General features: G+C 55.5%; 1 protein-coding gene across 7 annotated transcripts in view; it reads right to left on the reverse strand.

Annotated features, from left to right (window-relative positions):
- The window catches only part of NKX2-2 (NK2 homeobox 2), an 82310-nt gene that overhangs the window by 56285 nt on the left and 3264 nt on the right, over window positions 1-22761 (reverse strand). For 2 of the 7 annotated variants that reach the window (XM_067011782.1, XM_067011783.1), the window contains exons 2-3: window positions 16770-17473; window positions 15548-15859 (exon numbers count right to left, since the gene is read on the reverse strand). In XM_067011782.1, the coding sequence (XP_066867883.1) occupies window positions 15548-15859; window positions 16770-17028 (571 nt within the window). In that variant the 5' untranslated portion in view covers window positions 17029-17473. Of the gene's footprint in view, window positions 1-14426; window positions 15860-16769; window positions 17489-22761 lie in introns of those variants that run through there. The other 5 variants (XM_067011780.1, XM_067011781.1, XM_067011784.1 and 2 more) reach the window with 4 other exon arrangements.

Genomic DNA, 22761 nt, shown 5'->3' on the forward strand with positions numbered 1-22761 from the left:
CATGTACCACCGTAATGCCCTCACCACACTCAAGGCAGTGAGTATAGCCACAAGCCCCTTGGTGACCCCTCTCTCCTGTACCTCTCCACCGCCCCATGCCAGGCAACGCTGGGCAGCTTTCTGTCACTATTGTTTGCATTTTCTAAAATTTTATATAAATGGAATCATACAATATGTGATATTTTGTATCTGGTTTCTCTCACTGATCGTGTTTTCAGGGTTCGCCCACGTTGTTGCTGTATCACTAGTCCATTATTTTTTAATGTGCATTTTTATTTGAGAAACTTTTTTGCTTTTTACAAAGTTGGTCCAGAGATTTTTAAAGATTGCACTTTTCACCCTTAGTGATTCCTGCAGGAGAGCTGAGCTAGCCTCCTCCTTGGATTCATAGTAAACTAGAGCTCTCACAGTCAAACATTGAAGATTCATCAGGTGACAAAGTGCAGGAAGAAGGACGGGTCACCTGCAAGAACCTCGGATTCCTTGTGGATGTGCCTCAGAGTTCTTTCCTCACAACGATGGCTAATGATCTATGTAAAACTGTTATTTTAGTTAACACCTTCAATTTCCACCCTGCTTTGTGGATTTGATAGCATTTTCTCGTTTTATTTCAGCAGCAACAGCAAACATTGATGGAGGCCCACGGGGCCCTGATCCTGTCCTGAGTCATCACTAGCCTGGCTCAGGAGTGGGATGAAAGCAGAGGAGCACAGCCCCCATCAGCCAAAGGAAAACCTGAAAAGTGGGTGCCAGGGCAGCTAAGAGGTGCTGGATTTTCAGGTGGATGAAGAACCTTTGGGGGCTAAGGCTGAAGGCTGCGGCGGCCGGCAGTGGGGATGGAGGGAAAGTGGGTGGACATCCAAATGGGACAACCTCCCAGGCCAAGATGCAGAACTTGGTATTTTATTGTATGGATAGCGAGGAGCTGTTCAACTTTTTAAAGCAAGAATGTATAAAGTAAAAAAAAAAAAAAAAAAAAGAATGTATAAAGTTACATTTATAAAGATCTATTTGAAACAATATATATGGCCAATCAGAACTGGGGACAGAAACTGCAGACAAGAAGACCACAGAGAAGACAGTTCAGTGGTCTGAGTGGTCGAGAGCTCAGTTCATCAGGGCTCGGTACAGCATCACACTTACTCCATCCAGTGTCCCAGGCTAAGTAAATGTTACCCCCTCTCTACAGATCAAGAGAGGGAGAAGGAGAGGTTTTTCAAAGAGTAGTGTGAGTCCGACCTAAGCTCAGATTACTGTAGCTGACTGCAGAGGTAGGACCTTAAACTTGTACTCAGCGTTCAGATAGTAATAGCGATGGTGACAATGAGAATGATCCCAAAGGAAGGGACCGAGTGTTATACACCCCTGGCAAGTGGGCCCTGTTCTAGGTGCTTTGCATATATTCGTTTCTGGGAATGGGGTTGTCAGGTGGGCTTCTTATCGTCAAGAATACAAACTCTGATAGATGGTCAAGGCCTGGACTCAGGGTAGGAGTGGGCCAGGGAAAGAGTGGGGTTGGTGCTCTGAATGTGGGGCTCCTTTGGAAGGAAGGAGGAGGGAAATGTTTCACAGGCGTGAGTGGTCAAGGGAACCAAGAAGCGTGGGGGTGGGGCAGCGGGGGAAGAGGGAGGAGGGGCCATTGTTTCACTTTTAGTAAGCTGGAGACCACTTCCTGGTCTTTGGGGAAAAAAGGAATGGTATGCATTAAAATAAGAAAAGGGTGAATTTCCTTAAATCTAAATAGCATTAGCTGTAATTTTTGGAGGGTTTATTAAAGTGTAGGATGGCTTTTAGTGAGTTTGAAATCATTAAGAACCAATAATCCAATTTTAAAAAGATGAGTATATTTTAATTAGCATTAGCCTTAATTTTCTGAAGGGAAGATTTTTCATATAAAAAATCATTTGGAATAATTTGAGAATTTTATACGTCAAACTACTGTCTTCTATGTTTCTGCTCAGCTCTATATTTGAAAAGACAAACCTTTAGCTATCATTGTTGGATCGTTATTGTTAGAGTTATTATGCATGTAGAAATGTACATTCCAACAGTGGAGAGGTACAAAGGGAAAAGCTAAAATATCCTGGTCCTACTCCTCAGAGATGCCATGTCTGACCATGTCTGTTTTTGGTTCTGCATCTAAACTGTTTATTTACTCAGAAAAGGCATGTATTTTGAAGCTTAATAAAAACTTGAATTGTGTACAAAATGATATGGCATATTGTGCTGCTTTTACTAAGAACTGACCCATCATAACTTTTAGAAACAGACTTTATTAAAATTTTCAGCAGAAAGCTCTACAGTGGTGATATTTAATGGAAAGGTATGTTTTTAGTACCTGACACAACCACGAACAGCTTCATTGTAACCGTTACTAAACAGACATTAAAATATTCATGTCAATTCTATTTGAATAACTTTCATGCCTTGTAAAATCTGAAGAACCTTTTAAATTGATTTGGCGTTAGAATGTTTAAAGAAATAAATTTGCTTTTAAGACCAGCTTTATCAGAATCCATGAAGGTTATATTGTGGCATGAATGTGCATACTATAAATGCTGGGGAAACAAAAAGAAAAAAAAAAGAATGGAAAAATTCCTGTCAGATGTAACGTTACCAGTTTATTATTTGGGATCATCATAAAAGCATTCATTAGCACTGCCCCTCTCACTTCTCAACCGCAGGCTGAGTTCAGTCAGAGTCTGGTCCTTTCACTCACCGTCAGGAAGGGTTTCTGATAAGAAAGGGTTGCCCTGTTTACTTTGCACCCTTTTCATTTGGACACTTCGGGTTACTACTGCAAGATGAGTTTTTATCCCATTTCCTCATTGGATTAATTAACCCAGCTGTGGCCATTGTTTCAGCCCTTCCCCTGCCCGTCCCCCCCCCCCCAACACACACCTCAGGCACATGCAGCCTCTCCAGACACATAGCCCAAGTCTCCATTAGAGGCTTTCACTTCAACTGGCGGGTATGGGCGGGGGGAGGCGGCGCTTGACAACAGCGTCCATAATTGCTTTGTCTAATGGCGTAGGATCAGGGTGGTAAACTTTAAAAGGGTGTTTGCATCAAGAGTGCTATTTCAATTTGCCTCGTTATGTTCTCCTGTCGCTGATACCATGCCTCATTTCAGCATGTGGCATTATGTCCACTGAGGGAGTGACATGGGGGTCGGGGAGGGCTAACAAGGGGGCAGCCTCTGCAGCTGTCTAGGAGCCCCTTGCCCACCCACACGCTCCTTCTGCCTGGGGCAGTGTTGTCCCTCACTGTGTCACAGGAGGCTGTCCTCTGCCTTCCAATGGCACACCTACCTTCCAGGGAAGAAGGCAAGTCTTGACTGGTCTTCTCATCCTGACTGCCCCTGAGGAGGCAAAGGGGGCAATGGGGAGGAGAGGGGACAGGTGGCTAAGCAAAGGCTCAGTCACTCTGCTTAAATCAAGGAGCTCTTAATCTGCAGTTCCTTGTCCCCTAGGGTAGAATTATATCTCAACCTAATTTCCTTTACAGCCTAAATTCATTCTTCTGAGAAGGGTTCTACAGCCTGTCCAAGGGGTCTTTGTTCCACACAAGGTCAGGAACCTGTGGGCCGTGGCTCCATCTCTCCCTCCAGCCTAGCAAGAATTGGTGCTTCTGAGTGCCCACCTGTCCCATTCCAGCCAGATATGTAGTCAGGAATCAACCAAGATTTCTAATGTTTGTTTTTTTAAAAAACCTCTTTATTTTTTAATGGAATTTTATCCAGCCCATAGCATTTGTGATTGAGGGCAGAAAGAGTGTGTGAAAGGATAAACATACAGCCTCACTCCGACCCCTTCTGCACCCATTGCCACCATGGCCATTCATTTCAGAGCAAGGTGAAGGTTTCACAAGAGCAGTTGAAGAGCTGTGAATGGTGGTTCATTGCAGTGGTGTTACTTAGCATTTTATCAAGAGGTAAGAAGAGCTAACACATATTTTTCCTTTTACAGCTCCCAACAAATGTTGGGGGTGGTCTAGATCTCCCCTGTCCAATACAGGAGCCACTGGCCACATGTGGTTATTTAAACTTAAATTAGTAAAAATTAAATAAAATGTAAAACTCAGTTCCACAGACACACTAGCTACATTTCCAGGATTTGACAGCCACATGTGGCTGGTGGCGACCACACTGGAGAGCACAGACATGGGACATTTCCCTCACTGCAGAAGTAGACCCCAGGGCAGAAGGCCTGATTCTTCCCTGCTCATGGCTCACCCAGAGCCTAGCACAGGCCTGTCCCTCTAGCTTTCTCCTTTTCTCCCCAAACTCCTCCGGCCTCGCATGTTTGACCCCCGCCTCCTGCACCTCACTGAAGTCCTTTGCAAGAAGAGCTGTGTGTGATGGGTTCCCACTGGGCGCTCAGCTCCACCATTTTCAAATGATGCGACGCAGTCACTGCCTTCTGTGATGCCCTTTGAATTTGGAAGGACAGGTCTATCAAAAAAAATTGTTTTAATCCTTCGGCGTACAGGCTTCTCATAGTTTGTGCTTTGTAACCGTGTGTCACAGTCACACAGTCTTGATTTTCAAGACCGGTGAGCTCCCCAAGCGCCGTGTGGATCATGGTGGAAAGTGCGTGGGCATCCCCACCTGGCCACATGACCCGGGCCGATTGCTTCCCTCTTGTGGCCTCAGCTTCCTCGCCTGGAAGATCCAGGGAGGGAGCTGCTACAAAATGATGCTAAGATTTCTTGCACTCTAAAAGTCGACATAAATTTTGGATTACTCTTTACTCATATGGCTCAGTTATTTATCACATGATTCGAAGACCATTTTAACAGTTTCCCTGCCCTTGTATTTGGGGTGGCACTCACTCTGGCAGGCATCCTATTGATAACGTAATAGGGGCTTTAGTGAGACTTTCGGGGTTGTCAGCTAGGCCCCCGCTACCCCAAGGAGGTCCTGCACCAGTGGCATCAGCATCTCCTGGAAGCTTGTTCAAAATGCAGGATTGCAGGCCTGCTGAGTTGAAATCTGCATTTCACCAAAATCTCAGGTGATTCATTTGTCCCAAAGTTTGAGTAACTCTGGGGCAAGGATAAATGCTTCTCACCTATGTAGAAACCCGCCTGCAGGGGACCAAGCAGACACGGAGAGCTTGTCACTGCGCCAAACCCTCCCAGCTCTGCTCTGGGGGCGGGGGTTCCAGTGGGGTCTGAGCCCTTCCCTGCGCAGGGATCTATGCTCTCCTACGGCTGCCCCAGAAACGGAAGCACACGTGTGGAGAGCATCTTGGGCTCTGGGGTCCCTTACTCAAGGGTCTATCATCTGCTCTCACAGCTTCGTTCTTCCATCTCATTAACCCTCCGATGGAAGCTCTCTGGCCAGGGCAGCCTTCCCACGGACTCCCCAGGGCTATGCAAGGCCCATAAGGTTGGGAACAGAAATTGGGTCTATGGGATACACAGGAGTCAGGTGGTCGCTGGGTAATGTGGCTGCAAATCACTGAATGGCCCGAGGGGAGGCTGGCTTGCTGTCCCTGGGGTCTGCCAGCGGCCTAGAGAAACACACTGTCTCCCACCATGTGGGAAGAAAGAACAGGATTCCATCAGATTAGAACTTTAGGAAATGGCTATTTCAACCTAGAAGTGAGGACCAGGTGGGATTCAGGATACGAAAGTCTGTGGAAGGCAGGGTGAAGTTCAAGGTGGAAGATGACGACGCTGAGACTCTGAGTCTCTGTGTATGTGCTGCTTAGGCTCCAATGACAATGTGCCACAGACGTATTAAACAACAAAAGCTTAGGGAATTCCCTGGTGGTCCAGTGGTTAGGACTCCATGTTTCCACCGCGGGAAGCCTGGGTTCGATCCCTGGTCGGGGAACTAAGATAAGATCCCACAAGCCGCCCAGCACAGCCAAAAAAACAAAAACAAAAACAAAAAACAAAAAAAATCCCAACAGAAGTGTATTTTCTCACAGTTCTGGAGGCTAAAGCTTTGAGATCAACGTGTCCGCAGGGGTGGTTACTTCTGAGACCTCTGTCCCTGCATGCAGACGGCCACCCTCTCTCAATGTCCTCATATGGTCGTCCCTCTTTACGTGTCTATGTCCTAATTTCTTCTTATAAGGACAGTGGTCATATTGAATGAGGGCCTGCACTAATGATCTCATTTTTAAAAAGACCTCTTTAAAGACCCTGTCTCCAAATAGGCACACTCTAAGGTCCTGGGGGTTGGGACCATGACATGTGGATCTGGGGGACACAATTTGGTCCATGACACGCCATCATCTCCACAGCCTCTTGTGCATCATGAGAGTGGCTTTTTCTGTGTGTGGACATCATACTCTGCCCTGTGCTATGTGCCCCTGTGTACTGTGCTCCCAGCCCAAGAGTCACTGTGAAGGCTGGAAGCCAACTGGCCCTCAGGTGTTTTGGCCCCAGAACCTGACCAGTGGGGACCCAGTATAATGCAGAGTTCCTCTCTGACCCATCAGGTTCTCCCTCTCGGGAAACAGGAATTTGAGCTGTGCTCAGAGAGGCTGGGAGCCCCTTTTCGATGGGAAAGACCAAGTCACTGGCCTGGAGGATGGGTCCTGGGGGGGGCAAGGGCCATCATTCAAGCTCTGCCTGAGGGCAGCTGAGCATCCTGGGCGTGGCCTTGAGGAGCTGGGCAGCTGCTGGTTAGTCTCCTAGCCCTCGTTACACAGTCGCCTGGTGCACTGTTTCCTCACCGCTCCAAACTCCAGTTAGGATGGAAAGATGAACGAGCAGTGGACACAATGGGGAAGAGGCCATGGGATGGGCCACTGGGTCATAGGTGATGCCTGAGAAGCTGACGCCAGGTCCAGGATGAAGGCAACATGAGAGCTTGAGTGTATGTATCTCTGTGTGGGGTCCCCCAGACACAGACCCCTAGACAAGGGTTCGCCTGCAAGCGTCGATAAGGGAGAGGCCTGGGGAGGCCCACCAGGAAGTGGGGCGGTGAGACAGAAGGGAAGAAGCCAGCCAGGCTGTGCTAACCAGTAGACTGCCACTGAGGGCAGCTGGGGTCGGGCCGCTGGGGACCCCTGGAGACGTGGAACGGGTGTCCCACTGCCTCCCTGTTTATCATCAGCCTCCACCTGAAACTGGTGGAGGCCACGGACCTCCCAGGCCTGGCCAGCATCCCTGGCTCTAGTGCCCTGTTGCTCCTCCCACCCCTCAACCTGTGGTGCTGGCAGCCGCTGCACATGTCGGGCAGGGGGGCCGGGGCACTACGCTGCGGTCTGCGGCGCTCGTGGCCTCCCATCCAGAGCCACCAGGGAAGGACCTTGGCCCACATCATTTCAGGCTCAGAGGAGCTGGCTGTGTGAACTGGTGGAGAAGGACTGGCTGTTTCTGAAAGGTGCCTTCACGGTCAGACTATAGCTGTCTGACCCTCTATCATAGACACAAAAATCAGATTCCTTGAGCTTGACCTCATACATATACCCGCCCCCCAACCTTTTCCATCAGTCTATGCTGAGGCAATTTTTTTTATGTTGCAGCTAGCAGAGCTAAAGAAACACGGAAAGGTCTGGAAGCAAACACCTAAGTAAAACACCTTTTAATAGTTCTCATAAATGTCTCAGGTTAAGGAGACCAGCGTCAGACCAACAGAACTTGTTAACTTATTTTCCATTTCCCCCAAATCATGTAAAAGATGGGTAACCATTTAAAGATATAAGATCAATTGGCAATTGAAAATCTATTTTTCTTGTATGCTTTATTTTTCTGGGGGCGGGGGAAGGGAGTTGCTTACGTCACCAAAACCGAGGAGATGGTAGGCCACGGGCCCAGGGCTGAGAACAGATTCAGAGTGTGCCCTCAGGTGGACCCCTGGCCTGTCCCCCCTCAGTTCCTGGGGAGCACTTGCTGGCCCAGGACGGCCCCACAGTACCCAGGGAGGGAGCTGGTGTGCAGGCTTCTTGGAAGGAGTCAAGAGGCTGGCAGCGCACTGACCTCACCCAGTGGGCTGGGATCTGGGCGCTGGCTGCCAGCCAGAACTGGCAGAGCTCTGCTCTGTGGAGAAGCCCGCCACCCAGCTGTCTTCTGCAGAACAGGAGGGAGCCTCCGTGCTCCCTCACCCTGCGCCCTCCTCTCCTGAAATAGGATACAACGCCCTGGTAAACCCCACCTCCACACTATGGGCCCCTTCTTTACAAGAACACTGCCTTGTTCACATGCGTAGGTGCTTAACTTCTCAGACTGTTTTATCATCTGCAGGAGGACAAGCTGGGCATGATGGTAAGATAAGATGATGTAGGAAGGGTGCCAGGCAGCTGCCTGGCTACAGAAGATACTCAGTAAATGGTGGTGGTTATCATGGCCTCCAGGTATGAGGCTGGGGGCAGGGAACCGGGGCTTGCTTTCTACTGTTCTATGAAGGAAGGCAAGAACACCACAGGTGAAACAAACAGCAAGGAAAGGGATGGGGCTTTTTTCACCTAGGTCTTTTAATAAACATTCAGGCAGGAGGGAACATTTTGGGGTGATGGATATGTTCTGTGTCTTGATTGTGGGGTTGCAGTGACACCAGCGCAGCATCACCAGCCCGCAGAGGAGGGAGAGAAAGGACTTGGGCTGGGTGGATACCTTAGGCTCTTCCATCACCCTCCAGGTGCCAAGTTCGAGGGCAGAAAGTTTTAATTTTTCTGGAATTAAGATTTAGCAACCTGTCCTACCTTCTCCCACATAAGTAGACAGACACACACACACACCCCTCAGCCCTGGTGTAAAGGATTCCTCACCCAGACATCTCAAATGCGCAGGTGTCCGAGCCGCCCTCCCTGGACTGTCACTCAGAACCGCGCCCGCCGGCGGTCTTTTCTTATCCAATCGCGCCACGCTGCGGACAATCTGGACACTGCAGACTCCCCAACCTGACACCCACCAGCTGCTGTTGAAGGCGGGGGCGTAAGAAAGTAAAGGGATCCACGTGTGGAGCCGCGAACGCCTCTGCCGGGAGGCAGTTTCACCTCGGGATTCCCCGGGACAATCAACGAAACGAGCTGGAATTGCGGGCCCTATTTTCGACGATCGGACATTGACGAATTTAACCCGTTCAGCGCCTAGTCCGCTGCCCCAGACCCAGCCTTCAGAAAGGCATCAGGGAGCGGGTGGAGGTCGAGGCATCCATAGTACGACGTCCTTTCCTCCCTCGGATATACGCGGCCTCGCCGAGGCCTCGGCGCAAGAAGCTCTGAATTGGGGTGGGCCGTCTTCCTGCCTCCCTCTCTCGGACCCCAAAGCCCGGCATCGGCGCGGCGGCTCCCCCTGGTGGCCGGATGGAGCCACTGCACCGCTCGCCCGCGGTCTGGGAGCGGCGCTCGGGGTGGAGGGCTCACCCTTCACAGAGAGCCTCCCTTTGCGGACGGCCGCACCTGCACCTGATGGGGACCGAGGACCAGCGGCAGTAGCTGGAGCCCCGACTCGGTTGTGAGCGACAGGTGAGGGTCTCTCCTTCCTAGTAACCCCCCCCACCACCCAAATCGGAATCCCTCTTCAGCGTCATTCTCTTATTCCCAGAACCACCTGGGCCCCCACTCACCCGCCCTTACAGCTGCCCACAGGGGCCGACACGTGTGCAAGGACCGCTCAGGGTGGCGGACACCGCATCTTGGGGCCCGTCGCGGAGCCTTCCCAGTGGCCAGCGCGCGCCTGGACAGCAGGACCAGTTTGCTGTTTTTTTTGTGCCCAAATGTGATAAAGCTGGGGCGGGGACGGGAGGTGGCACGTACTTGGAGGGTGAAGGCTGGAGGGAAAATTACAATAGAGGAAATGAGTGTCCGCTAATGCAGGTGGCACAATCGACGGGCGTTTTCCAAGCCACCCGTGCACCTGCCATGCCTGCCGCCGTCTGACTTGCACACTCTAATCCCGGTTCGGAGCCGTCGACTCCTCACCGGGCCGGGCCGCGCGTCGGTGGACGCAGCTGCCTCCCTGCGCTCTCCCGGGGGGCGAGGCTGGGCGCGTCGCGGAGCTGGGGCGCCTCCTGGCGGCGACAGCGCTCGGGCCACGCGAGTGTCTGCGGGTTCCCTGCGCGGGCGGGCGGCCCGCGAGCCTGCATTTCTCGATTTGCTCGGGTGGCGGCGCCGAGGCCTATTCGCCTCTTCATTAATAATGATGCCCCGGGAGAAAGAAAAAAAATAAAGTCTTTGGGAGAGGAAAGTGTGTGTGTGTGTGTGTGTATGTGTGTGCGTGTGTGTGTGTGAGTGAGTGTGAGAGAGAGGGAGAGGGAGAGGGAGAGAAGGAATTGGGGCATTGGTGAAGGCAATAAAACTCAGATCGCTTCCTTGGAGAGATAGCGGCGGCTATAATGCGCTGGGGGATCAGGGGTTTATTTGCAGATCCTGGATAAAAGATGATATATCGACACAGTTTAGAGTGTCATTGCGCCCGGCCTCTCAGGAAGCCACAAGTACATATTTCCTGAAATACCGGCCAATACAATATCTAATCCACATGCCACCTAAGAACGGGAGGGGAACCTCGGCATCTCACAAGCTGGCGCCTGGTTTCTGAGTTCTGGGCCGGGAGACCCCACCGGGGCTGGATCTCGTGGCTTCGACACCCCCTTCTGTAGCCTTTGTCTTCAGGCCAAGTAATCACTTACTGTTGGGCCTTAATAAATACGTCTAAGAACTGTCCTTATGCTCGGTAAATATTGGATTAGCTTTTCAATGACCAGGCTCTTGAAAAGGCTGGAGAAATCCACACCAGGTCTCAACTAAGCTCAACAGTCAATAGGTAAGGAAAAGACGCTATTTTCTTGGCTGGGTGGGGAGCGTGGAGATGGGGGGCTCCTACCCTTATCAAGTTAGCTGATTCTACTGAACATGACAGCAGTTGTAGAAAATAGAAAAAAGGGGGTGCCCAAGTTTTGGATGAGCTTGAATTTCCACCTGGCCCTTGATGGGTTCTATTTCTATGTCCACGGCGCCCAGCCTCAACAAGAACTCTTTTTGTCTAACACGTTTTTTTTTTTTTTTTTTTTTTGAGGGATGCTTATGGGAGTTTCTGACCCGGCTCTTGCAAGAGAGGATGACCCAAAGGATCTCTGGCCGCCCCCTTAACTTTGCTTAGGTGAGGCAAAAACCGGGCAGATTCCTTGGAAGTTCCGCTCTGTCTCCCTGTTTTGCAAACGAAACGATGCAGGAGACACTGAGAATTAATGAGGAAGTCCTTCTCTCCTCCACCACAGGGGTGCTGGTGGTGAAAGAAGTTTCTGAACCGGTTTCCCGTCGTGGCACCGAGGCGCCAGAGGGATCCCGCGCATGTTTCGAATGACAGGGGGTTGGTAACTGAGGGGTCCGGCTGGATGAAATCGGCCTCAGAACCGACTGCGGCGGAAATCGAGCTGGGCCTCGGACTGAGCGGTCTCGCGGCGTCCCTGAGCCTCTCCTGCAGTGCAGGGAGGGCTGGCTTCGCGCGCCCGGGCGTCAAGACGCATCCAGTGCGGGAACAAGGGACCTGGATTTTCATCTACCCTGGAGCCGCGAAGCCCGCGGCCTCTGAGCTTCCCCCAGGCCCTGGGCACCTCGGTGTCCTCCTGAGCCCGGCACGGTCCGATGGCCTCTACTCCGGGCTCCCAGAAAGACAGGAGAGGTCTAGCCGCCAGCTGCGCGCGCAGGAGCGGCGAAGTGCGCGCAAAGGAGCCCCGACCCTGAACGCCCACGTTCGCAGACCCGAGCCCCAGCTTAGAGCCAGTATTTGGTAAAGAGACAGAAGCAGAGACAGAGACAGAAAGAGAAAGAGATCTCCAGCTCTCAGAGTGTCACGGGGCCTAGGCGGGGCAAGCGCCCTCTGAAGCCATCAAAGACAGGGGTGGCTGTTTTCCCCTCCTCCAGCCTCCTCCCCGATAGATATAGCACGAATTTTTAATGCGTCTTCCTTTCACAGACAACAATACAGGGTTTGAAAGCCGGACACAATTTGGGTTTTGTGCGGTTCCCTCCTCGCGCTCCCTCGGCCCAGCTGGCCATATGGAATCCAGCATGGAGCCCGCGGATGACAAAGGGACCCAGTGACAGGCCCAACAAAACCCCAAGGAGACTTCTGCCTGACTCCGGGATTCACTGCCCGCGATAAGCGCGCTGAATGGTGCGGGGCGGAGGGGGGCGGAGGGGGGCCCCTTCTCCCTCTTCCCCTTTCGCTGTCCCCTGCGATCCTTTCTCTGTCCCTTTTTAATATGCACGCCTCTAACATCCCTGGCTCCCAGCTCTCCCATTGTGCCGTTTTGTGCGGCCCGCTGTAGATTGGGCGAAGATAGACTGCTGAAGCGGACCCCGCGCCGGGTGCGCTCCCAGGGCGCTGGGGTTAGGGCCACACAGGCTCCGCGGGCGCTTTTATTGACTCCATGGGGACCTGAGGACAGAGAGGCGGGCGTCGGGCCCACCTCCCCGGCTCCCAGCCGCCGGCGCGCACACCCAGACTGCAGGCCGGTAGGCCTAGCCACTACCCCTAGCCACTACCCCAAACGCGCCCTCAACGAGCACACGTGGATGCCTGCGAGAATTTGGCCCTTCCACGCTGCCTCCTTCCTCTCTGGAGGCCGGGGGGAAGCTCCTAGGATCATTTTTGGCCCGCGGAAGTTTTGGGTCCTGGAGCAGTCAAAATCAACCAAGTCTTGGGGCTGTGCCTCAGGCCTCCTGACAACCCCACTCCAAGAGGCTCGTAACTCTCACCTCCTCTGTTGACGGATGGGGGTAGAGGGCAGTTACAAGAGGAATGTTGAGTGATTGGTATCAGGGCAAGTTGGGCATTCGGCTATTGCAGAAACACGATTTGGGGAGAATTCTCCTGGCCTTTGCAAAGAGCAAGAAATGAAACCCCAAACGTTTCCAAGCTAGTGTGGGGAACAAAGGTAGACTTTCCCGCATTTAGGAAAACCTGGAAAAGCCCAGTCGAACCTGGAGATATGAAAGGACATTTAGGAGGATATTAGAAAGACTCCAGCGCCCTCAATTATCCAGGGGCGGCTGCGCAACGCGGGAATAACGTGTAATCACGTCCCCGGGCGTGTGGCGCTGAGTGCTATTGACGCGCAGATTTGGTCACACGGATAATCATGTTTGCTTTAGATATTGAATTAAATCTGATCATCAACTAGAGGTAGCGGAGAAAGTCAGCTGGGACCGCTCCCTTTGCTTGGCCTCCTCGCCCCCGCCCCCAGCCATGAAGGTGGAGCTCCAGAGAAAACCAGAGATACAGTTTCCGAATGGGGCCGACTTTCAATCCCGAGGCGTCTCCAAGTGCGGTCTGAGCTGCAGAGCCCCGGGTGTTTTCGGAAATCCGCGAGATAGAGGAGACAGGCGCCCCTGCCCCCAAGTCCGCGGGGCCCTCTGAAACGCTCCCCGGCGCGGGCAAGTATGCGCCAGCGTCCTCCAGGGAGCTCTCCCTGAGGCAAGGGTGGGATGGGATCAGATCTCTAGCAGGGAAAGACCCTCCGCCCTCCCCCGGGCGAACGAGGGCGGTGTGCTCACTTCCCGCTCCCCTTACCGCAGCCCAGGAGGCCGCGACGCACCACCCCACCCCCAGACCCCTACTTTCTAGTGAGCAATTCGCCCACCTTCACGCCAGAGAGCTAGCCTGGGGGACCGCGCACAGCCAGATGCTAGGAGGGGACGAGGCGCGGCATCCAGTCCAGGGACAGAGGCGGGAAACTCGGAAGGAGTGGGGATGGAAGGAAGGCTCGGTTAGCACGGATCGCCTCTGACACCCGCTCCCTGGCTCTCCCCGGCCGAGGAGCCCAGGGGGGCCGCAACACCTCCACCCACCTCGTAGTCTCCCGCGCCCGGGTCTTCGCGTCCCTCCTTGTAGCCAAAGCTTGGAGCGCCCCGAAACGCGGCCCCGGCCCCCGCGCCCAGCTCTAGGCCGCCTCCCGGCCGCGGATTTGCAAAGGGGTGGGGAGAGAAGCCGACCAGTCTCAACCTCAGAGCCCCCCTCCCCTTCTTAGCACGAGGTAAATCAAATGCAACAAAATTGAAGTCATCGAGTGTAGTGGCTTCAACAGCTCCTCAGGCTGAAGGAGCCACTCGTAGATTTGGGCGAGCGAGGGGGGCATGCTCTTCTCGCCTTTGCGTTTTCCAAAGTCACTCTTCCTCCCGCGCCAGGGCGCTGCCGCCCGGATGCAGACCGCGCGTGAGGCCGGGAGACCGGCCGGGAGAGGCCCAGCGACCCGGGGCGGCGGGTCAGCCGCTCGCAGGCCCGAGGCCCAGGGCTCCCGCGCGGGCCCGGAGTCCGAGGCACGGGGCCTGGCCCGCCCGCCCGGGGGGGGGCCTGTTCCGGAAGCCTCCCCAGTGCCCCTGGTGCTCCGGCCCCCAAGGGATGTGCGGGGGAGAGCGCGGCCAGCGGCCTGGCCCGGCTCCTTGCCCGAGACCTCCTGCCCGGCGCAGGGCAACAAAGTAAGACAAACGGGAGGGCCGGGCTTGTTTTTTTTTAAACACAGGATTTTTATTAAAATTCTTATTTAAAAAAATTGAAAGCTTTCAGCTCCCGGCGCTCTTGGGGAACCGCACGGAACCGCTGAGCTCCAAGTTCCGGGGCTCAGGACCCGGAGGATGGGGCAGGGGGCTTCTCGCTCGCCTACACATTTTTCCTTTTTCATATTTGAGAAATGTTTGCACTGAACAAAATAAAAAAAGAAAAGAAGAAAGCAGGGGTAACCAAATATAAGCAAACCAAAACAAACCACAAAGAAAGGAGTTGGGCCCTGAGGGGTACAGGCCCTTCCTGAAGGTCATTTTGGCAACAATCACCACCAATATTTACAACGAAAAGCGAAATCTGCCACCAGTTGTCAGAACGTTTACATGGCCATAAATATTTAGCATTTTCTTATTTTAAAAAATGGAGAAAAAATCCTCTATATTTTTAAAGTGTTCTCCACTTGCTTCAGAAGAAGACGGCTGACAATATCGCTACTCACACAAACATATTTTACAAAATTCACAAAAGCGGGGCGGGGGGGTCTTTTTCTCCTTCTCAGATGAGGACGTTAACGCTGGGACCATTCGGTACCCGGGGAGAGGCAGAGAAGCGAAGCTGCGCAAACATTCTGTAAACACGGCTTATGGTTCAGCCGTCTCCAAAGGTTCAAACGGAGAGAGGGATGAGGCGGACCTGGGGGGTGGAATCTGCCTCTCCAAGGAGGTGCAGGCAACCTCCTGGCGCCCCCCCAACGGAGCCGAGAGTCAACTCGACTCCATAATAATAATTATAATAATATAATAACCACTGTAAGGGCCGAGTCCTCCTCGCCTCCGCCGCTGGGGTGGGGCCTGGGCCTGGGGTCGAGAGTCTCGGAGGGGCGATGCTCACCAAGTCCACTGCTGGGCCTGGACCAGGGGGTGTGCTGTTGGGTACTGGGGGGTGCCGGCCGAGCTGTACTGGGCGTTGTACTGCATGTGTTGCAGAGACTGCGCGCTGTAGGCCGAAAAGGGGATGCCCGCCTGGAAGGTGGCAGCTGCCAGGTCCTGGGCTTTGAGCGCGTGGCACGGTTTGCCGTCCCTGACCAAAACGGGCACGGCCACCCGGCGCGGCGAGGGCAGGGGCGTCACCTCCATACCTTTCTCTGCCCGGGCGCGCTTCATCTTGTAGCGGTGGTTCTGGAACCAGATCTTGACCTGCGTGGGCGTGAGGCGGATGAGGCTGGCCAGGTGTTCGCGCTCTGGCGCCGACAGGTACCGCTGCTGCCGGAAGCGCCGCTCCAGCTCGTAGGTCTGCGCCTTGGAGAAGAGCACCCGCCGCTTCCGCTTCTTGCCGGCGTCCCCTCCGCCGCCGGGGGTCTCCTTGTCATTGTCCGGTGACTCGTCGGCCGAAGGCTCCGGGGACTTGGAACTCGAGTCCTGGGGCGCCGCGCCGGCTGCCAACCCATGCACTGGGGGAAAGAGAAGCCAATCAGGAGCCTGGAGGCCGTGCGCGGCCGGGCCCGACCCCGCGCGCCCCGGATCCTCCGTGCGCCCTCGGGCCTGTGCGCCCTGCAGCCAGGCCCCGCTGCTTTCGCCCTGAACCCCACCCTGCTCCACGCCTGACGAAATCGTCGGTGTCCGCCCCGGGGAAAGAGAAGAAGCAGCAGGAGTAGGGGCTCGGTGCTCTCGTTTCTAGGGCTTTGCCCATTGTGGGTGCGTATTTTGGGGGGGGGAGTGGCGCGCGAAAGAGATCATCGCGGGTTAAGGGCTCCGGCCCCCTTAAGCAGTTTCCTCTCCGGAGAGACGTGGACAGATTTTTAAAAGAAAAAACCCACAATCCCGGCATTGATCGGCTCGGCCATTTAAGGCAGGTTTGGGGGGCTTTCGTTTCTGCTTTCCGACTTTCTGGACACCCTCCGCACCGCACAAAGCGTCCTCTATGAAGTGCAGGGGGTAGGGTGAGCTATTTATACCCGGGCCACCCTCTCCCCGTACCCCGAGGCAGGCTGGCTCGCTCCAGTGCTCCAGGCCAGTCCTTCCCGGTTGTCGGAATGGGGGAGGGGGGCTCCGGCCGGAGCCGTCAGTTCTGGTTGACGTCTGTAACCAGCCCTTGGGAGGTATTCCCCTCCCCTTCTTCCTCTTAATTTCTCTCTTTGGAAAAAATATCTGAGACCAAGTCTCCGTCCCGGACTAGGGGGTTCTGACGAAGAGGGAAGAGGTAGGGCATCCCAAACAAGCGTTAGGCATCTTTCTGGGGGCGCTGGGTGAGGGATCCGGCTTACAAAGCTCCATCCCTTTTCTCCCCCCGGCGTGCGGCCCGGTCTGCGGCCACAGTAACAGAGGCGGTGACAGCCGCGGCGGCCAAGTTTCGCTACTTACGGGAGTACTGGAGGCCCTCGGTGCTGGCCAGCCAGCGCGTGTACGGGTTGTCGCTGCTGTCGTAGAAGGGGTTCTTCAGGGGCAGGCTCTGCACTGTGTCCAGGGCGCCCTGCCCCAGCGGCCCGGCCCTCTTGGCGGGCTCCGGCCCCTCGCTCTCCTCCTCCGGCCCTTCGGCCACCGAGCCCTCCTCATCGTTGGTGTCCGGCAGGTCCAAGATGTCCTTGACCGAAAACCCCGTCTTTGTGTTGGTCAGCGACATGGCCGGGACCCCGCAATTTATGCCGCAAAGTTGTAGCTTCACTTGGTCAATTCGTTGCGCTTTCAGTAGGGGCGGGGGAGGGGGTATGGGGAGAGGGGTTGGGGGAGGGGAGGGGGGATGGGCTTTAATTATTGAAATTATTATGTTTAAGAAAAAGAAAGAAACTCTGGGAAAGGGAAGAAAAAGAAAGAAAGAAAGAAAGAAAAAGCCCAAGGCGTTGCCTGTGTCTTCTCTGCAAGCACGCGGAAATGGACGCGGGGAGCTGGGCGGCCTGCGCGCCAGCGCTGCGGGCCGGGCCCGAGTTTGTAACTCCAGGAGGGGTGCCAAGGCGGCGTCAGCTCCGGCTCCGGCGGCCGCTCAGCGCGCGGTGGCGGCTGGTGGCGAGGAAAAAATGGGCCATTGCCCGAGCGATCAGTCCATATAAGGCTGGGCTCCACTCACGAACCTGGGGAGAGGGGGGGAGAGGGGGAGGGAAAGATAGAGGGAGGGGGAGGGAAAGATAGAGGGAGGGGGAGGGAAAGGAGGGGAGGGAAAGAAAGAGAGAGGAGAGAGAGAGAGAGAGAGAGAGAGAGAGAGAAAGAGAGAGAGGGAGGGAGGGAGGGAGGGAGGGAGGGAGGGAGGGAGGGAGGGAGGGGGAGCGAGAGAAGGGTGGAAAAAAAGGGAGAGGGAGACATTAAAACGCAAAGGTTGGACACGTGTGGGCGGGTCTTGGAAGTCAAGTGGATGAAGACTGTATTTGCAGATGTGAAATTGTGGGTTTTGGGGAGCTCCGCGCTCCCAGCCAACGGCCCTCTAGAGCAAGATGAGAGGTGTAACGTGTCAATTAATTGCAAAGACGGGGCGAGCCTTTTTTACCCAGTATTTACATACAAAGGACCACCGCGTCGCTCGCGAGTCCACACACTTGAAAGGGCAGTTTTAACAAATTGCATCTTTAAAAAAAAGAGGGGGAGGAGGGAAGAAAACAAAACAGAAACCCGGAGGAGGAGAGAAAAAGAGAATCCTCCTTAACATTCACCGGTTTCTACCTCCCCGCCCCCCCGCGCCTGCCCCCAGCAAGCCGGAAAATTGGCTATCTGTGGCGCCTTTGGAAAAGGGGGAGGAGGCGCAGGCTGAGCCGCGGAAATCTCTCCTTCCCATCGCTGGCCGTTCCCTAAACAAGATCCGGTTCAAATGGCAAGAGCCCAACTTCTGTAAGCCTCCTAGGTCAATATTTTGGTTGAGGCTTAAGGATGAGTACTAGAAATGACAAGGCAAGTAATTGATTCTAGTTAAACGCCGAAAGAGCCCGAAACCCAGGAGAGGAATCGGCTCGGGGCCGGCCGGAGCCACCACCAAGCGACACCACCTCCCCCGCCCCGATACCCTTTATTTGCTAAAGACATTTATTTCCTTCTCCCCTCCTCCCCCTCCCCTCTCCCCCCAGTTCTTTGCGGCTCAGCAGGACCGCGCAGTTCACTTTCTGCTTTGCGGGCGCCCGGGGAGGGGCTGTGGGGGTGGGGATGTCTCCCTCGGGCCGCGATCGGCCCGGCCCCACAGCCTCCGGGCCCCGCGGGCCGCGCTCTCCGGGTGGAGGGAAGGGCAGGCGGCCCCGCGCCCTTCCTGCCCCCTATTATGCCTCCCTTTCCAGCCTCCAGCGGTGGCAGAGCGGGGGGGGGGGGGGGCAAGGGTAGAGGGGAGAGGGGAGGGGGGAGGGGAGGGGAGGGGCGGGAGCGCTGTCTCCAGCCGGGGTGAGGACCCCGAAAACCGCGGGGAAGGGGGTCGCAGGGCGGGAGGTGCTGCTGAGTTCTCTCCGGAGTTTTCTTCTCCCCAGGGAGTCCTTTCGGACGCACCAGGGGCGAGTTCTGAGGACACGCTCCAGGCTCCCAGCTAGCGTGAGGTTTGTGTGCGGGTCCCAGCCCCGGGCCGGCCTGGGAACTGCACTTTCCCGGGACGGCACCTCCTCCTCGGCGCTGGCGAGGAAAAATCCAGGCCGCGCTTGCCGCCCTTCCTTCCAGTTTTTTTTTTTGTTTGTTTTGTTTTTTTTGCGCGAGGGAGGTTTGCTACCTGATGCTCATCCGCCCCAGAGGAGCGTCAGGACGGTGCTTGGCCTGGGGGCGGGGAGGGACGGAGAAGGCCGCGGCGGGGGGCACGGTCTGCCCACCCCCAAGCCCTCCGCCCGGGCCGCCTCCACTCCTGCGAGCGCAGCACCGGCGCCCGTACTCCCCGCTCGCAGCTGCGGCCGCCGCGCCCCGGCCGCCCCCGAGTTACCAGCGCCCGGCGAGGGCGCCTCTCCCCGAGCCGGTCGGCGGCTTTCTGCAGCTCTCGCTGCCTCGCCCCCAGTATGTGACGTGGGTGACAATGGCCCAGGTTAGAGGGAGCCCCTCGTCGGCGCGTCCTGGGTGGTCGGACCCGGGCAAACACAAATACAAACCGATTGCTAAGCTGCGGACAATGAGCGAAATGTAGACAAATGTCCCGCTCCCGTTGGAAGCCTTTGTCCCGGCTCGGTTTTTGCATTTATTTCAGTGGAGAAATAATACATGATTGACGCTCTCTTTCAATGTGTCCTAACTGTTTGGAATAAATCTAAGGTTGTTCCTAGTTGTCATGGCATTCAACCCTTTTCAATGGACTATCTCTTCATTCATTTCTGAATCCGTCCACAATATTAAGGAAACCTCTTCATGTCGACGCTCCCCATTCCTCTTTCTCCTACTTTTCCTTTTCTCCTTTCTCCCACTCCTTCCGCCCTTTCCTTCCCCCCTTCCTTCCCCCCCTTCCTTCCCTCCCTTCCCCCCCTTCCCCCCCCCCAAGAATTAGAAACTGGTTTGAATCGTGTTCCTTGAACCCATTACTTTTCGTGCTTTTTTCCCCTCTTTCTCTTTCCAGTCTGCCTTTCCCAGCCTCCATCCGCCTTGCCTCTCCCTCCCCCCTCTCAGTCGGAAGCTCTCTGCCCCGTCCAGTCGGAGGAGGGAAGTTGGGTTTCCAGGCGTCACGGAGGCCCAGAGTTTGGAAACAGGGGCTGTCGGGCCTACCCCAGCCATTGTTACTCAGCTGCTAAATAAATAACTGGCGAGGAAAAGTTCCTCAACCCAAGCTTTGCAGAAAAAATCATCCTGGTCACTCTTCTTATTCCTCTGTCCCAAGGGAGGGGTGTCTCTTGGGGACCAGGGTAGGCTCTAGGAAGGGCCAGAAATGAGTCTGGTTGGGCCACGCCAGTTCTTGGGTTGGGTGAGAAATGTCCCTTTTGGCAAGAAGGGTCTCTTTTGCGTATCCATCTTTGGGAGGGGTGCCCCCAGACCCCTCCACGGAGCCTGCGCAGTTCCTCGTCTTGGAACCACCTAGTTCCACTTCGCTCCCAACTTCTCCCTTCCCCCATAGTGGCCTTTCTCCCAGGATCTCATCAGCACTGCCGCAGTGGGTCATGTCCTCTCCCCGGCCCCTGAGAGCCTGCACTTCGGGCAGAGCACCTGGGAGACAACTGTTTTCCTACAGGGGGATCCAGCCTCCTGGAAATTGATCCTGGAGCGGGAGCGCTGACAACCGCGCCCTGAGAAGGAGGCCCCCGGCCCAGTTCGCTGAGGCGGGGCTCCGCACAGCGCCGGCCCCTCGGCCTCGACGGGCCTGAGTTCCCCCACACCACAGGTCGCAGGGTTCCCTTCCTTGCTGGAGCACTTGCGGGGCCACACTCCCCCGCCCGCACAGGCCGTGGTCTGGGTCTCTGCTTCCTCCTCCACCCGCACCCCTGCTAGTGTTTCCTGCCCCTGACCTTGGGGCTGCGGAGCAGGGAGGGAGCCCCAGCCTGGCCTCCCGCAGCCCCGCTCAGCGCCCTGCGGAGTCCGATGCGCTGTGCTCAGTGTCTCCCTCCTGGGACCTCGCGAATCCATTTTGCCCAGCGCTTCTTCGCCGGTGCCGTTCCCGCGTCCGCTTCCAAAGCGCTGACATTTGCAATTGAAAAGGCGCAGGGAGACCGCCGGGAGGCCCGTAATTGAAGGGGAGAAACTCGACTTGTTAGAGGAAGATCATAAAATGCAAGTCCCCCAGGAGTGGCCTGCGGACGCCGGGAGGCCGGCGGGGGGACCAGCTGGCGGCTGGGGGCAGGTCCGGTGCCCAAAGCACGCTCCAGGGTCTCCCGGACCTCATGCGACCCGAAGAGCGGGGCCAGGCACCAAATGACCCTTTACACACAAATTAAACAGGTGATTGCATCCGGAGGGCTCCCCAAGAGGTCTCGCTGGGAGCACCACAGCCTGGTCTTTTCGAGCCAGGGGTCTCCTGCTCGGCGAGATGCCGCACACCCAGCAGGTCGAGAGTGCCGAGCCCCACGCCCCTGGCCGCTCCAGAGTCCTTATTAATGACCCCGCTATCCCCACCCTGAAGGCTCTGAACATATCCGTGTCCTCTGGCACCAGTTCAGCTCTGCTTGGATGTGCTCGGCTCCCCAGGTCCGGATTCTTCAGTAGGTTCTTTCCAGGTTCCATCTTGCAGCCAGGAGAGGACAATGTCCTGGGTTCCATCGTGTTTGGGTTTGGGCTCTGGGCTCTGCCGCCGGAGTTGCGGGAGCTCCTGAGCGCTCAGCCTTGGGCCTTCTGATGCGAACTTGGGGAGAAGTTGAGACGGTGCTGAAAGTTTGATGGCAGGTGGTCTGGGCCGGAGGGAGACATGTTTAGCTCTCTTTGGTGTGAGACAATCACCGAGTACCCCTGCCAGGGTCACCCGAGCAGCCAGAGGTCCCCTTCCCCGGATCTTTATGCTCGGCGCTGGGGCTCCAGCTTCCTTACAAATCTCGAGCTCTACCTCCCTTTTTCCCACGTTTGGGACGAGCTCAGAGGGCGTCGCAGGCCCCGAGGGGAGGTGGGGGAGAGGAGGAAGAGAATCTTCCTCCTCGTAGGCTGGAAAAAGCCTTCTTAGGAGGCTTCTCAGGCCGCTCACCTCCTCTCTGCGACTCGGGGTTCCGGAGGGATGGAAGTGCTGATGCTGGAGAGGGCGCGGGGGAGGTGAACCACCGCCGGAGGCCCGGGCGGGAGGCGAATGTACACAGGGTAAGTGGCCCCACTCCAGGACAAGTGGCCCTCCAAGTCGGCCCAGTGTTTACCTGTTTACTTTCGCAGGTAACTCAAACACGAGCGCCTTTTCTGAGCTCCGGAGCACGGGGGCGGCCCTGGTGCGCCCGGGTCCCCAGCTCCTTGCGCCCGCGCACCGCAGTTTGACGCCCCCTGTTGGGGGAGGGGTGAGCTCTGAACAGCAGCAAACAAGGCAGGAAAGGAAGGTCCTTTGGGAAAATGAGGAGAGGCCTGGACACACCCCACGCGTGGGAGCCTGCCTCAGTTTGCCTATGGGTGAGGCGGGCTGGTGGGGCGCCCCCAGCACCCCCAATCCCTGGTTCCTCTCTCAATCTCAGAAGGCCTCTTGGCTTGAAGGGAGGCGCTCTGCTCACATCCTTCCCCTTTCAGGCTGGTGAGAGCTTGCTGGGTAGGTGCCTCCTCTAGAGGAATTTAGGGCAGAAAAAGTCCGGGGGTGGGTAACTTGAGGACCACTCTAAAACGGGGGTGGCCTCGAGGAGCCCAAAGCCTCGCAGCCCCAGGCAGCACCCCTCACCCTCCCCATCCACAAAAGCGCGACCAGTCATTAAAAATACAAGGTCTTTCCCATTATTTGGAAATACTAATTTGACTTCATTTCATTTCTTTCTTTTTTGGAATGAAAAGAGGTTGAAAAGAAACTCCTTTCCTGGTACAGTACATGGCTGAG

This window comes from Kogia breviceps, chromosome 14 (genome assembly GCF_026419965.1).
Source record: "Kogia breviceps isolate mKogBre1 chromosome 14, mKogBre1 haplotype 1, whole genome shotgun sequence".
In the NCBI taxonomy this organism is placed as follows: domain Eukaryota; kingdom Metazoa; phylum Chordata; class Mammalia; order Artiodactyla; family Physeteridae; genus Kogia; species Kogia breviceps.